General features: G+C 40.1%; 1 protein-coding gene across 1 annotated transcript in view; it reads right to left on the bottom strand.

The window, feature by feature from the left end:
* LOC144606566 (uncharacterized) overlaps nt 1-17,388 on the bottom strand; it is an 88,732-nt gene that overhangs the window by 57,409 nt on the left and 13,935 nt on the right. Inside the window, exons 9-18 of the mRNA XM_078422825.1 lie at nt 13,950-14,033; nt 13,038-13,073; nt 12,184-12,279; nt 10,787-10,822; nt 9,933-10,040; nt 8,537-8,572; nt 7,683-7,790; nt 6,264-6,299; nt 5,410-5,517; nt 3,991-4,026 (exon numbers count right to left, since the gene is read on the bottom strand). Coding sequence (XP_078278951.1) covers nt 3,991-4,026; nt 5,410-5,517; nt 6,264-6,299; nt 7,683-7,790; nt 8,537-8,572; nt 9,933-10,040; nt 10,787-10,822; nt 12,184-12,279; nt 13,038-13,073; nt 13,950-14,033 — 684 coding nt within the window. The remainder of the gene's footprint in view (nt 1-3,990; nt 4,027-5,409; nt 5,518-6,263; nt 6,300-7,682; nt 7,791-8,536; nt 8,573-9,932; nt 10,041-10,786; nt 10,823-12,183; nt 12,280-13,037; nt 13,074-13,949; nt 14,034-17,388) is intronic.

Here is a 17,388-nt window from a genome sequence, read left to right as displayed (position 1 = left end):
GCGGAGCTATAGTCTATGAATAGCATCCTCACGTACGTGCCCTGTCTCTCTAGGTGAGTCAGGACAGTGTGAAGAGCCAGAGAGATGGCGTCCTCTGTAGATCTATTTGCCCTGTATGCAAATTGATGTGGGTCCAGTGAGTCAGGGATGCTGGATTTGATGTGTGAGAGGACTAGCCTCTCAAAGCACTTCATGACAATCGGCGTTAGGGCAACCGGGCGGTAGTCGTTCAGGTTGGAGATCTTTGCTTTTTTCGGCACCGGAACTATGATAGCCGACTTCAGGCACTTGGGGACCGTAGCCAGAGATAATGACAGGTTAAAGATCTTGGTGAATACCTCAGCCAGCTGTTCAGCACAGTCCTTCAGTACCCTTCCTTGAACACCATCCGGTCCTGCAGCCTTGCGTGGGTTGACCCTTTGCAGAGCGCGTTGTACCTCCTGTGTGCTCAGTTGCAAGACCTGTCCCACCGCCTCGGCTGGGGTTCTTTCACTCAAGGTGGTTTTGCCAGTTTCAAAGCGGGCAAAGAAGGTGTTAAGCTCGTTGGTCAATGCCATATCGCTGTGGGGGCAGGCAGGGCTGCTCTTGTAGCCAGTGATGTCCCTGACACCCTGCCACATGCTTCTGGTGTCCGTGGTGTTGAAGTGGTCTTCCACCCGTTGCCTATGGGTGTCTTTGGCCCTTTTAATACCTTTGCTTAGGTGTGATCTGGCAACACTGTATGCTGAAGTGTCACCAGATTTAAAGGCATTGTTGCGTGCCCTCAGCAGGTTCTGTACCTCCTTGTTCATCCAGGGTTTCCGGTTTGGGAACATCTTTATCACCTTGTCCTCCGTGACATTTTCCACACAGCAGTTGATGTAGGAGAGCACAGTGGATGCGTATTCCTCCAAGTCTACCTCTATCTCTGAACCGTAGGTGGCCTGTTGTGCAAACAGGTCCCAGTCGGTGCGATCAAAGCAGTCCTGGAGTTGTAGGGTGGCATTCTCGGGCCATATTTTGACCGTCTTTATTGTGGGTTTGGTCTTGCGGATGAGGGGTTTGTATGCGGGCAGTAGAAACAGTGAGAGGTGATCGGATTGTCCCAGGGGTGGGCAGGGGAGAGCTCTGTAGGCGTCCTTTACATTGGTGTACACCTTGTCCAGTGTGTTTGAGCCCCTGGTAGGGCACTGCACATGCTGATGGAATTTGTGGAGCGAGGCTCGTAGGTCGACCTGATTGAAGTCCCCTGCAACAATGAAGGCACCGTTGGGGTGGGCATCCTGCTGCTTACTGATGGCCGAGTGCAGCTGTGCTAATGCTAGGTTAGCATTAGCCTGTGGGGGAATGTATACGGCCATGATGATGACCACCGTAAACTCCCGCGGCAGATAGAACGGCCTACATTTGAGCAGTAAGTACTCCAGGTCTGGGGAGCAGTAGCTCTCTATTGCAGTGTGGTTGGTGCACCAGTCATTGTTAATGTAGATGCAGAGCCCACCGCCCTTGCTCTTACCGGAGTCCTTTGTTCTATCAGCACGATGTAGTGAGCGGTTTGTTAGCTCCACAGCCCCGTCGGGGACCAGTGCGTTGAGCCACGTCTCCGTGAAGATCAGCGCGCAGCAGTTTTTCAGGGATCGCTGGGTGTTGATCCACAGCCTTACCTCATCCAGCTTGTTGGAGAGTGACCGGACATTGGCGAGAAAGATGCTTGGTAAGGATGGTCTTTGTGGGGCCCTCCTTAGCCTGGCCTGCACCCCCGCTCTCCGACCACGTTTTTGCTTCCTCTCCCTGCGCTGGCTCCGTCTCCAACTCCCCGGTGTGGTGGTCCAGGGGCCTGTTCTACCGAGCTCCGTTGGGACTTTGGTGAGGGTTTTGTGGTACTCACCAGCCAGTCTCTCGCAATCGTGTCCGATATTGAAACTAATGGCATTATGATCACTAGACCCAAAGTGCTCCTCAACACATACCTCCGTCACCTGACCCATCTCATTTCCTAACAGGAGGTCCAACACTGCCCCTTCTCTGGTAGGCACCTCTACGTATTGCTGCAAAAAACTATCCTGCACACATTTTACAAACTCCAAACCATCCAGCCCTTTAACAGAATGTGATTCCCAGTCTATATACGGAAAATTGAAATCACCCACAATCACCACTCTGTGCTCACTACTAATATCTGCTATCTCCTTACATATTTGCTCTTCCAATTCTCGTTCCCTATTTGGCGGTCTATAATACACCCCTATAAGTGTTGCTAAACCTTTCTCATTTCTGAGTTCCACCCAAACAGCCTCCTTAATCGAGCCTTCTAGTCTGTCCTGCCAAAGCACTGCTGTGATATCCTCCCTGACAAGCAATGCAACACCCCCACCTCTTGCCCCTCCGATTCTATCACATCTGAAACAATGAAATCCTGGAATATTTAATTGCCAATCGCAACCATCCTGCAACCATGTTTCACTGATCGCCACAACATCATACTTCCAGATGTCAATCCAGGCTCTAAGCTCATCCACCTTTCTTACAATGCTCCTAGCATTAAAATATACACATTTAAGGGACCCATCATTTCTTATTCTCAGTTTATTTCTTTTCCCTTCTTTCTCTCCTACATATTGGGTCTGAGTGTTTCCCTTTTCTGCCTCCTGCCTCACACACTGCCTATTAGCTATCTGAGTTTGAGTCCCTCCCCCCAACCGTACTAGTTTAAAGTCTCCGCAGTTATTTTAGCAAATCTCCCCGCCAGGATATTGGTTCCCCTCGGGTTCAGATGCAACCCGTCCTTTTTGTACAGGTCATACTTCCCCCAGAAGAGGTCCCAATGATCCAGAAACTTGAAACCCTGCTCCCTGCACCAGTTCCTCAGCCACGTATTTATCCTCCACCTCACTCCATTCCTATTCTCACTATCGCGTGGCACAGGCAGTAAGCCTGAGATTATTACTTTGGAAGTCCTTTTTTTTTTAACTCTCTTCCTAGCCCCCTGAATTCTCCTTTCAGGACCTCTTTCCTTATCCTACCTATATTGTTGGTACCTATATGTACCACGACCTCTGGCTCCTCTCCCTCCCCTTTCAGGATATCCTGGACACGCTCAGACACATCCCGGACACCGGCACCAGGGAGGCAAACCACCATCCGGGTCTCCCGACTGCGTCCACAGAAACGCCTATCTGACCCCCTCACTATAGAGTCCCCTATTACTACTGCTCTCCTCTTCCTTTCCCTACCCTTCTGAGCAACAGGGCCGGACTCCTTGCCAGAGGCCCGGGCACCGTCGTTGCCCCCAGGTAGGCTGTCCCTCCCAACAGTACTTAAACAGGAGTACTTATTTCCAAGGGGTACAGCCACCGGGGTACTCCCTAGTCCCTGCCTCTGTTCCTTGCCCCCCCTAACAGTGACCCACTTGTCTACCTCCCGTGGTCTAGGAGTGACCACCTCCCTGTAACTCCTATCTATAACCTCCTCACTCTCTCTGATCAGACGGAGGTCATCAATCTGCCGCTCCAGGTTCCTAATACGGTCCCTTAGGAGCCCCATCTCGTCACACCTGGTGCAAATACAGGAATAGGATAACTTAAGAACATCACTTCAAGTCTGTTACACTGTTCAGCTTAATCTATAGCTCATTTCTTGTCTCAAAATTTGATTTAATTAATTTAATAGACAAAACTCAAATAACTTTCAGTTGATTGATCATTATAGTAGTTTGGGAGAATGTTGTACCAAATTTCCACTGCCACTTACATTAAAATGAGGTATAGATTAAACTGAATATTAAAAATCGCTTCCCAATTTTGTCTTTAATTATTTTGATATTAACTGTAGGATTCCTTTGACTACAACCTTGTTGATTCCTGTAAGAAGCGTTATAATATCCTGGAGACCTGAGACCCTATGTTTGTTCTCCAAGGCTGTTGGGCCTGCTGAGTATTGTTCAGTATTATCAATTTCAATTTTAAATTACCAGCATTTTCAGGTTTTTCTATTGAAAACAGGAAGACTTACCTGCATATTTTGCAGCTTTGGCTGCTGCGTAGCCACCTGCAATGAAAAAAGATTGATAAGAGAATCTAGCCTCATATTGTGCAAAGAATATATTAGTAGATCACATTTCTCAAATATTCAACTTGTAGGACAAGACAAGCATATGGAATTACATTTAAGGAATTGGTGCTGATTCCACCATACTGCCATCACAAAATCACAAGGAGTTGCCTCATGACATTTTGTACTGTCTCCAGCTAATTATGAGAAAATTCTTTGAAATCCTCCAAAGTAATTTTAGAAAATCTCCGATGGCTTTGTATAATAGGAATTTCTTATGATTGAATTTGTAATTTGCCATCCCATCACCACAATACTTTTCCAATTAACACAAAAATATATCAAACGTTAAGATATTGAGAAAAATACCATAAAACAGCTATTTACCCATTAATTATCAGAGGTCGTATGTAAATTGTCTTCTTGTGAATGCCAGGGATAAACTGATATTTATCTGAAGGAAAGAACTGCAGATGCTGGTTTAAATCGAAGGTAGACACAAAATGCTAGAGTAATTTAGCGGGACACTTCGTCAGACTGAAGAAGTGTCTCGACCCGAAAGGTCACCATTCCTTCTCTCCAGAGATGCCGCCTGTCCCGCTGAATTACTCCACCATTTTACATCTATCTACCCATTAATTATCAAAGGTCATGTGTAAATTATCTTCTTGTGAATGTTAGGGATAGACTGATATTTTGTATACCGAATAAAGAATTGAGCAGCATGAGCAAATAGCCAATGAGGTGGATTATTTATTTTATTATATTACAAGTTGTGCAATTTTATTTGATCTGAATTTTAAATGAGGACTACTGGAGTTATTTCTTGAAAATCTACTCTCTATATTCTGTGAAGCATTATAACTGGCACTAAATGAAGACCTGTAGCACATTTTTGTTTCTCTGGTGAAATTAATGGAGTTGACCTCACCAACATCATAAACAAGATAATCTAAAACACACAAATACATTAACTAAAAGCATTAAATTAATACAAATAATTTAAATAGGTAATAATTTAACTTTCTCTTTCTCGACGCCTACAGTCCCTATACCCCAAAATTTGAATAAGCTTCCTGCAAGCCATGCTGAAGGGAGGAGTTGGCAATTGTTCCTGAAAATGGCAATGAAAACCTTTCTAAGCCTGAACCTATGATTATTTGCACCACAGGTTTCTTGGTTCCAAAGTCAGGCAAATATGAGACTAAATGTCTCCTAGAACATTATTTTCCTCTTTGTTCTTGTGCCTGTCTTGGCCATAGGTTTCAGGATCTACTTAAAATTGTAATATTGATATAAAGTGAATGGATTGTAAAACTGAAATTTAGTACTCAAGACATTTCAATAAAAATGAAAAGATTTTAAAAGAGAAAAGATCACCTGGAAGGCCTCTGTATGCAGCTCCAGGTACACCTCCTGGATAGCCTCCGGGTACACCCCCTGGATAACCTCCGGGTACACCACCTGGAACTCCTCCTGGCACAGCCCCTAGAATGACAATAGAATAGAATTCAAATAATTCATCAAAATATTAAATTATTTAAAAGGGTCAGACTCTATGGACAATTTACTGCAGTGTTATTAGGTCATCTATTACCAGGCTTGAAAGGCAGCTTTTGTTTACTGTGAGAACCGAAAGTGGATTGTGATCAAACGTTCAAAAGCATTTCAGCCATAGACAGTACGACAGGAACTATTCTGTAACGTCCTACAATGTCAGTATATGTGCTCATGGCACTATACTGGCATATATAAAAAACACTGGTGAGCAATGGCAGGATTCAAATACAGGAATAGGATAACTTAAGAACATCACTTCAAGTCTGTTACACTGTTCAGCTTAATCTATAGCTCATTTCTTGTCTTAAAATTTGATTTAATTAATTTAATAGACAAAACTCAAATAACTTTCAGTTGATTGATCATTATAGTAGTTTGGGAGAATGTTGTACCAAATTTCCACTGCCACTTACATTAAAATGAGGTATAGATTAAACTGAATATTAAAAATCGCTTCCCAATTTTGTCTTTAATTATTTTGATATTAACTGTAGGATTCCTTTGACTACAACCTTGTTGATTCCTGTAAGAAGCGTTATAATATCCTGGAGACCTGAGACCCTATGTTTGTTCTCCAAGGCTGTTGGGCCTGCTGAGTATTGTTCAGTATTATCAATTTCAATTTTAAATTACCAGCATTTTCAGGTTTTTCTATTGAAAACAGGAAGACTTACCTGCATATTTTGCAGCTTTGGCTGCTGCGTAGCCACCTGCAATGAAAAAAGATTGATAAGAGAATCTAGCCTCATATTGTGCAAAGAATATATTAGTAGATCACATTTCTCAAATATTCAACTTGTAGGACAAGACAAGCATATGGAATTACATTTAAGGAATTGGTGCTGATTCCACCATACTGCCATCACAAAATCACAAGGAGTTGCCTCATGACATTTTGTACTGTCTCCAGCTAATTATGAGAAAATTCTTTGAAATCCTCCAAAGTAATTTTAGAAAATCTCCGATGGCTTTGTATAATAGGAATTTCTTATGATTGAATTTGTAATTTGCCATCCCATCACCACAATACTTTTCCAATTAACACAAAAATATATCAAACGTTAAGATATTGAGAAAAATACCATAAAACAGCTATTTACCCATTAATTGTCAGAGGTCGTATGTAAATTGTCTTCTTGTGAATGCCAGGGATAAACTGATATTTATCTGAAGGAAAGAACTGCAGATGCTGGTTTAAATCGAAGGTAGACACAAAATGCTAGAGTAATTTAGCGGGACACTTCGTCAGACTGAAGAAGTGTCTCGACCCGAAAGGTCACCATTCCTTCTCTCCAGAGATGCCGCCTGTCCCGCTGAATTACTCCACCATTTTACATCTATCTACCCATTAATTATCAAAGGTCATGTGTAAATTATCTTCTTGTGAATGTTAGGGATAGACTGATATTTTGTATACCGAATAAAGAATTGAGCAGCATGAGCAAATAGCCAATGAGGTGGATTATTTATTTTATTATATTACAAGTTGTGCAATTTTATTTGATCTGAATTTTAAATGAGGACTACTGGAGTTATTTCTTGAAAATCTACTCTCTATATTCTGTGAAGCATTATAACTGGCACTAAATGAAGACCTGTAGCACATTTTTGTTTCTCTGGTGAAATTAATGGAGTTGACCTCACCAACATCATAAACAAGATAATCTAAAACACACAAATACATTAACTAAAAGCATTAAATTAATACAAATAATTTAAATAGGTAATAATTTAACTTTCTCTTTCTCGACGCCTACAGTCCCTATACCCCAAAATTTGAATAAGCTTCCTGCAAGCCATGCTGAAGGGAGGAGTTGGCAATTGTTCCTGAAAATGGCAATGAAAACCTTTCTAAGCCTGAACCTATGATTATTTGCACCACAGGTTTCTTGGTTCCAAAGTCAGGCAAATATGAGACTAAATGTCTCCTAGAACATTAATTTCCTCTTTGTTCTTGTGCCTGTCTTGGCCATAGGTTTCAGGATCTACTTAAAATTGTAATATTGATATAAAGTGAATGGATTGTAAAACTGAAATTTAGTACTCAAGACATTTCAATAAAAATGAAAAGATTTTAAAAGAGAAAAGATCACCTGGAAGGCCTCTGTATGCAGCTCCAGGTACACCTCCTGGATAGCCTCCGGGTACACCCCCTGGATAACCTCCGGGTACACCACCTGGAACTCCTCCTGGCACAGCCCCTAGAATGACAATAGAATAGAATTCAAATAATTCATCAAAATATTAAATTATTTAAAAGGGTCAGACTCTATGGACAATTTACTGCAGTGTTATTAGGTCATCTATTACCAGGCTTGAAAGGCAGCTTTTGTTTACTGTGAGAACCGAAAGTGGATTGTGATCAAACGTTCAAAAGCATTTCAGCCATAGACAGTACGACAGGAACTATTCTGTAACGTCCTACAATGTCAGTATATGTGCTCATGGCACTATACTGGCATATATAAAAAACACTGGTGAGCAATGGCAGGATTCAAATACAGGAATAGGATAACTTAAGAACATCACTTCAAGTCTGTTACACTGTTCAGCTTAATCTATAGCTCATTTCTTGTCTTAAAATTTGATTTAATTAATTTAATAGACAAAACTCAAATAACTTTCAGTTGATTGATCATTATAGTAGTTTGGGAGAATGTTGTACCAAATTTCCACTGCCACTTACATTAAAATGAGGTATAGATTAAACTGAATATTAAAAATCGCTTCCCAATTTTGTCTTTAATTATTTTGATATTAACTGTAGGATTCCTTTGACTACAACCTTGTTGATTCCTGTAAGAAGCGTTATAATATCCTGGAGACCTGAGACCCTATGTTTGTTCTCCAAGGCTGTTGGGCCTGCTGAGTATTGTTCAGTATTATCAATTTCAATTTTAAATTACCAGCATTTTCAGGTTTTTCTATTGAAAACAGGAAGACTTACCTGCATATTTTGCAGCTTTGGCTGCTGCGTAGCCACCTGCAATGAAAAAAGATTGATAAGAGAATCTAGCCTCATATTGTGCAAAGAATATATTAGTAGATCACATTTCTCAAATATTCAACTTGTAGGACAAGGCAAGCATATGGAATTACATTTAAGGAATTGGTGCTGATTCCACCATACTGCCATCACAAAATCACAAGGAGTTGCCTCATGACATTTTGTACTGTTTCCAGCTAATTATGAGAAAATTCTTTCAAATCCTCCAAAGTAATTTTAGAAAATCTCCGATGGCTTTGTATAATAGGAATTTCTTATGATTGAATTTGTAATTTACCATCCCATCACCACAATACTTTTCCAATTAACACAAAAATATATCAAACGATAAGATATTGAGAAAAATACCATAAAACAGCTATTTACCCATTATCAGAGGTCGTATGTAAATTGTCTTCTTGTGAATGCCAGGGATAAACTGATATTTATGTGAAGGAAAGAACTGCAGATGCTGGTTTAAATCGAAGGTAGACACAAAATGCTAGAGTAACTTAGCGGGACACTTCGTCAGACTGAAAGGTCACCATTCCTTCTCTCCAGAGATGCCACCTGTCCCGCTGAGTTACTCCACCATTTTACGTCTATCTACCCATTAATTATCAAAGGACATGTGTAAATTATCTTCTTGTGAATGCCAGGGATAGACTGATATTTTGTATACCGAATAAAGAATTGAGCAGCATGAGCAAATAGCCAATGAGGTGGATTATTTATTTTATTATATTACAAGTTGTGCAATTTTATTTGATCTGAATTTTAAATGAGGACTACTGGAGTTATTTCTTGAAAATCTACTCTCTATATTCTGTGAAGCATTATAACTGGCACTAAATGAAGACCTGTAGCACATTTTTGTTTCTCTGGTGAAATTAATGGAGTTGACCTCACCAACATCATAAACAAGATAATCTAAAACACACAAATACATTAACTAAAAGCATTAAATTAATACAAATAATTTAAATAGGTAATAATTTAACTTTCTCTTTCTCGACGCCTACAGTCCCTATACCCCAAAATTTGAATAAGCTTCCTGCAAGCCATGCTGAAGGGAGGAGTTGGCAATTGTTCCTGAAAATGGCAATGAAAACTTTTCTAAGCCTGTACCTATGATTATTTGCACCACAGGTTTTTGGTTCCAAAGACAGGCAAATTTGAGACTAAATGTCTCCTAGAACATTAATTTCCTCTTTGTTCTTGTGCCTGTCTTGGCCATAGGATTCAGGATCTACTTAAAATTGTAATATTGATATAAAGTGAATGGATTGTAAAACTGAAATTTAGTACTCAAGACATTTCAATAAAAATGAAAAGATTTTAAAAGAGAAAAGATCACCTGGAAGGCCTCTGTATGCAGCTCCAGGTACACCTCCTGGATAGCCTCCGGGTACACCCCCTGGATAACCTCCGGGTACACCACCTGGAACTCCTCCTGGCACAGCCCCTAGAATGACAATAGAATAGAATTCAAATAATTCATCAAAATATTAAATTATTTAAAAGGGTCAGACTCTATGGACAATTTACTGCAGTGTTATTAGGTCATCTATTACCAGGCTTGAAAGGCAGCTTTTGTTTACTGTGAGAACCGAAAGTGGATTGTGATCAAACGTTCAAAAGCATTTCAGCCGTAGACAGTACGACAGGAACTATTCTGTAACATCCTACAATGTCAGTATATGTGCTCATGGCACTATACTGGCATATATAAAAAACACTGGTGAGCAATGGCAGGATTCAAATACAGGAATAGGATAACTTAAGAACATCACTTCAAGTCTGTTACACTGTTCAGCTTAATCTATAGCTCATTTCTTGTCTCAAAATTTGATTTAATTAATTTAATAGACAAAACTCAAATAACTTTCAGTTGATTGATCATTATAGTAGTTTGGGAGAATGTTGTACCAAATTTCCACTGCCACTTACATTAAAATGAGGTATAGATTAAACTGAATATTAAAAATCGCTTCCCAATTTTGTCTTTAATTATTTTGATATTAACTGTAGGATTCCTTTGACTACAACCTTGTTGATTCCTGTAAGAAGCGTTATAATATCCTGGAGACCTGAGACCCTATGTTTGTTCTCCAAGGCTGTTGGGCCTGCTGAGTATTGTTCAGTATTATCAATTTCAATTTTAAATTACCAGCATTTTCAGGTTTTTCTATTGAAAACAGGAAGACTTACCTGCATATTTTGCAGCTTTGGCTGCTGCGTAGCCACCTGCAATGAAAAAAGATTGATAAGAGAATCTAGCCTCATATTGTGCAAAGAATATATTAGTAGATCACATTTCTCAAATATTCAACTTGTAGGACAAGGCAAGCATATGGAATTACATTTAAGGAATTGGTGCTGATTCCACCATACTGCCATCACAAAATCACAAGGAGTTGCCTCATGACATTTTGTACTGTTTCCAGCTAATTATGAGAAAATTCTTTCAAATCCTCCAAAGTAATTTTAGAAAATCTCCGATGGCTTTGTATAATAGGAATTTCTTATGATTGAATTTGTAATTTACCATCCCATCACCACAATACTTTTCCAATTAACACAAAAATATATCAAACGATAAGATATTGAGAAAAATACCATAAAACAGCTATTTACCCATTATCAGAGGTCGTATGTAAATTGTCTTCTTGTGAATGCCAGGGATAAACTGATATTTATGTGAAGGAAAGAACTGCAGATGCTGGTTTAAATCGAAGGTAGACACAAAATGCTAGAGTAACTTAGCGGGACACTTCGTCAGACTGAAAGGTCACCATTCCTTCTCTCCAGAGATGCCACCTGTCCCGCTGAGTTACTCCACCATTTTACGTCTATCTACCCATTAATTATCAAAGGTCATGTGTAAATTATCTTCTTGTGAATGCCAGGGATAGACTGATATTTTGTATACCGAATAAAGAATTGAGCAGCATGAGCAAATAGCCAATGAGGTGGATTATTTATTTTATTATATTACAAGTTGTGCAATTTTATTTGATCTGAATTTTAAATGAGGACTACTGGAGTTATTTCTTGAAAATCTACTCTCTATATTCTGTGAAGCATTATAACTGGCACTAAATGAAGACCTGTAGCACATTTTTGTTTCTCTGGTGAAATTAATGGAGTTGACCTCACCAACATCATAAACAAGATAATCTAAAACACACAAATACATTAACTAAAAGCATTAAATTAATACAAATAATTTAAATAGGTAATAATTTAACTTTCTCTTTCTCGACGCCTACAGTCCCTATACCCCAAAATTTGAATAAGCTTCCTGCAAGCCATGCTGAAGGGAGGAGTTGGCAATTGTTCCTGAAAATGGCAATGAAAACTTTTCTAAGCCTGTACCTATGATTATTTGCACCACAGGTTTCTTGGTTCCAAAGACAGGCAAATATGAGACTAAATGTCTCCTAGAACATTAATTTCCTCTTTGTTCTTGTGCCTGTCTTGGCTATAGGATTCAGGATCTACTTAAAATTGTAATATTGATATAAAGTGAATGGATTGTAAAACTGAAATTTAGTACTCAAGACATTTCAATAAAAATGAAAAGATTTTAAAAGAGAAAAGATCACCTGGAAGGCCTCTGTATGCAGCTCCAGGTACACCTCCTGGATAGCCTCCGGGTACACCCCCTGGATAACCTCCGGGTACACCACCTGGAACTCCTCCTGGCACAGCCCCCAGAATGACAATAGAATAGAATTCAAATAATTCATCAAAATATTAAATTATTTAAAAGGGTCAGACTCTATGGACAATTTACTGCAGTGTTATTAGGTCATCTATTACCAGGCTTGAAAGGCAGCTTTTGTTTACTGTGAGAACCGAAAGTGGATTGTGATCAAACGTTCAAAAGCATTTCAGCCATGGACAGTACGACAGGAACTATTCTGTAACATCCTACAATGTCAGTATATGTGCTCATGTCACTATACTGGCATATATAAAAAACACTGGTGAGCAATGGCAGGATTCAAATACAGGAATAGGATAACTTAAGAACATCACTTCAAGTCTGTTACACTGTTCAGCTTAATCTATAGCTCATTTCTTGTCTCAAAATTTGATTTAATTAATTTAATAGACAAAACTCAAATAACTTTCAGTTGATTGATCATTATAGTAGTTTGGGAGAATGTTGTACCAAATTTCCACTGCCACATACATTAAAATGAGGTATAGATTAAACTGAATATTAAAAATCACTTCCCAATTTTGTCTTTAATTATTTTGATATTAACTGTAGGATTCCTTTGACTACAACCTTGTTGATTCCTGTAAGAAGCGTTTTAATATCGTGGAGACCTGAGACCCTATGTTTGTTCTCCAAGGCTGTTGGGCCTGCTGAGTATTGTTCAGTATTATCAATTTCAATTTTAAATTACCAGCATTTTCAGGTTTTTCTATTGAAAACAGGAAGACTTACCTGCATATTTTGCAGCTTTGGCTGCTGCGTAGCCACCTGCAATGAAAAAAGATTGATAAGAGAATCTAGCCTCATATTGTGCAAAGAATATATTAGTAGATCACATTTCTCAAATATTCAACTTGTAGGACAAGGCAAGCATATGGAATTACATTTAAGGAATTGGTGCTGATTCCACCATACTGCCATCACAAAATCACAAGGAGTTGCTGCCTCTTCTTTCAAATCCTCCAAAGTAATTTTAGAAAATCTCCGTTGGCTTTGTATAATAGGAATTTCTTATGATTGAATTTGTAATTTACCATCCCATCACCACAATACTTTTCCAATTAACACAAAAATATATTAAACGTTAAGATATTGAGAAAAATACCATAAAACAGCTATTTACCCATTATCAGAGGTCGTATGTAAATTGTCTTCTTATGAATGCCAGGGATAAACTGATATTTATGTGAAGGAAAGAACTGCAGATGCTGGTTTAAATCGAAGGTAGACACAAAATGCTAGAGTAACTTAGCGGGACACTTCGTCAGACTGAAGAAGTGTCTCGACCCGAAACGTCACCATTCCTTCTCTCCAGAGATGCCGCCTGTCCCGCTGAGTTACTCCACCATTTTACGTCTACGTACCCATTAATTATCAAAGGTCATGTGTAAATTATTTTCTTGTGAATGTTAGGGATAGACTGATATTTTGTATACCGAATAAAGAATTGAGCAGCATGAGCAAATAGCCAATGAGGTGGATTATTTATTGTATTATATTACAAGTTGTGCAATTTTATTTGATCTGAATTTTAAATGAGGACTACTGGAGTTATTTCTTGAAAATCTACTCTATATATTCTGTGAAGCATTATAACTGGCACTAAATGAAGACCTGTAGCACATTTAAAAGAGAAAAGATCACCTGGAAGGCCTCCGTATGCAGCTCCAGGTACACCCCCTGGATAGCCTCCGGGTACACCCCCTGGAACTCCTCCTGGCACAGCCCCTGGAATGACAATAGAATAGAGTTCCAATCATCAAAATATTAAATTATTTAAAAGAGTCAGACTCTAAGGACAATTTACTGCAGTGTTATTAGGTCATCTATTTCCAAGCTTGAAAGGCAGCTTTTGTTTACTGTGAGAACCGAAAGTGGATTATGATCAAACGTTCAAAAGCATTTCAACCATAGACAGTACGACTGGAACTATTCTGTAACATCCTACAATGCCAGTATATGTGCTCATGGCACTATTTTGCAGCTTTGGCTGCTGCATTGCCACCTGCTGTGAAAAAAGATTGATATGCGAATCTAGCCTTAAATTGTGCAAAGAATGTATTAGTAAATAACATTTCTGAAATATTCAACTAGTAGGGTCGCAAGACAAGCATATGCAATTACATTTAAGGAATTGGTGCTGTTTCCACCATATTGTCATCACAAGGCGTAGTCGTCTCATGACATTTTGCACTGTTTCCAGCTAATTATGAGAAAATTCTTTCAAATCCTCCAAAGTCATTTTAGAAAATCGGCGATGGTTTGTATAAGAGGAATTTCTGATGATTGAATTTGTAATTTACTATCAGATCACCACAATACTTTTCCAATTAACAAAAATGTATCAAACTTTTAGATATTAAGAAAAATACTATAAATCAGCTATTTACCCATTAATTACCACAGGATATATGTAAATTATCTTCTTGTGAATGCGAGGGATAGACTGATATTTTATACATCAAATAACAAAGAAATGAGCAACATGAGCAAAAATAGCCAAAGAGGTGGATTATTTATTCTATTGTTACAAATCGTGCAATTTTATTTGATCTGAATTTTAAATGAGGATTACTGGAGTTATTTCTTGAAAATCTACTCCATATAATCTGTGAAGCATTATAACTGACACCCAGTGCATCACGGACTATATTAACTTCTGTGTGGTGAACACTGTACCCACCAGGACTGTACGATGTTTCTCCAACAACAAACCCCGGGTCAACCCTGACATAAAGGATCTCCTTAAGGAGAAAAAGAGGGCCTTTAAGTTGGGAAATAAGGAGGAGCTGAAGGCGGTGCAAAAGGAGCTGAAGAGGAAGATCAGAGAGGGGAAGAACAGCTACAGGAAGAAGATGGAGGGCCAGCTGCAGAGGAACAACATCAGTGGAGTCTGGAGAGGCCTCAAACCCATCCCAGGCCGTGGGGGACCAGAAGTGGGTGAACGATCTGAACCTTTTCTTCAACAGGTTCGAGAAGTCACCTACCCCACACCCGGTCCAGTCACCTCTGTTGCAGCCCCACTTGTTTGCACGTCCAGTACACTGCCCCACCTCCCCTCCCACAGCACTTGGGTCACAGTCACCACCCACTGCTTCTGCTTCTGCTTCTCCAGCCCCAACCCCACCACCCCCACCTCCTCCCCCTACACCACCCCCCCCCCCCTACACCATCCCCCCCCCCCACACCCCCTCCTCCTCTCACACCCTTGAGCACCCAGCCCTTGTGCTCCAATCTGTATTTCTCCACAGACCAGGTGAGAAATTAGCTCAGGAAGATCAATGCGAGGAAGGCGGCTGGTCCGGACGGCATCAGCTCGAGGCTCCTATAGTCCTGTGCAGACCAGCTGTGCGGAATAGTGGAGCATGTCTTCAAACTGGGGAGAGTTCCATAGCTGTGAAAAACATCCTGCGTGGTACTGGTACGGTACCAAAGACGCCGCACCCGAAGGAACTCAACAGCTACAGGCCGGTGGCACTGACATGACACCTGATGAAGACATTGGAGCGTCTGGTCCTCGCCCATCTCCGCCCCCTGGTGCGACTGTGGCGAGTCTGGTAGCGGATGGGTGTTGCAGACAGAGTTTATTGCACGTGCAAAACTCCGTGACAATCGCAACACTCAAAACTATAGACAACCAACAAAACGTCTTACCTAGACGGAGTTCAACACTAGACTGCTTGTCCCTCCCGCGCTGGCACACCTGGTGACATCGCTAGCCAATCCGAGGGTTCGAACTCTCCCAGCCAATCCCTATGTCCCTACATGACCCCCCCCAGAACCCTCGGTACGGTACCTAACGGGCACCCGGACCCAGAAGCATAGGAACTAGTGTCTGGATGAGTGGAAAGATAGTGTAAAACTAAGGCCGGCCCCAATTAGTAGAAGGAAAGTGCAGGAACCAGTGCGTAGTGTGTGAGAGAGAGTACTGTAATCAGTGCCCCGTTGAGTTAGAGTAAGAGTAGGATTGAAAGCTTAGCCATGTTGTAGAGAACGCAGGAACAGGGGCTCAAGTAAGAGAAAGTGAGTGCAGGAACCAAAATCCTGGTGAGTGGAAAAGTACCACAGTATTTCATGAAACATTCGGTTTTCCGAATACTCGGATGACAGAATATGGGAATTCCGTTGCAAAATAGCAGAAATAAACTTTGAAAAGTGCCATTTAAAGGTGTTATTTAATCCTTTGTTTAAATTCTGGCTATGGCAAAATCATGTGACATAAAAACAGGAAATGTCGGAAACACTCAGTAGGGCCAGGTGACATCTGCGTAAAGTGAAATAGAGTTAACAGTTCAGGTCTTAGACCAGTGACAGAATAAAGAAAGAGAGAAATTAGGTTGTTTCAGTTTTGGAGAAGGCAAGGGAAGAATTACAGAAATCTTACTGGGTAGGGTGATGCCAAACTTATAAATGTGTCAGTTGTGACATTTGTTTACAGCTTTGTTTTTGTTCAGTGTTGCTAATAGCAGGGCTATAGGACAAGACCAGCAGGCTCGTAGAGAAAGAAAAACTGAATAGCCCCTGGACCAGTTCCTGCCACACCACCTGGAATACCAATGCAGCAGATGTACAGTTTTATTTTGTACAACCTGAACAATAATATATTTTATTGGTTTTAACCATATTGCAGCATGGTTAAGACTACCAATTTCAAGGATAAATTGCTTTTTTCATCAGATGACAGGTTTAAGTTCTTTGTTATTTAAGTGAAGTGGGAGAAATAAAGTGTGAACGTGAAAGAATAGCTTATTGCATTACTTACATTTTGAATTTGAAGTATTCTGTTAACCGATGATGTAATAGAAATACAATATGATGAAAAATCTGAAAACAGTTCTAAAAAGGCAAAAGGCTACAAATAATACCACCGGGTGACACCAGCCGGCTTCACATTTCATACCTCTTCTCTCCTTATTTCCTTACCTCATTGACTTTTGTCTTTTCATCTCTGGTCTTTGTTCAACCACCTACTAATCAAAACCCCCAAACCAGTAACCACCTGTCACGTGTGGCTTTGTCCTGCAATAACCTCTCTTGCAGTTTTCTCCCCCCTACTACAATCAGTCTGAAGAAGGGTTCCAAA

Source organism: Rhinoraja longicauda, chromosome 26 (genome assembly GCF_053455715.1).
Source record: "Rhinoraja longicauda isolate Sanriku21f chromosome 26, sRhiLon1.1, whole genome shotgun sequence".
Lineage (NCBI taxonomy): Eukaryota > Metazoa > Chordata > Chondrichthyes > Rajiformes > Arhynchobatidae > Rhinoraja > Rhinoraja longicauda.
Note: the sequence above shows the minus strand (reverse complement) of the source record. Positions and strands in the feature narration are given on the sequence as shown.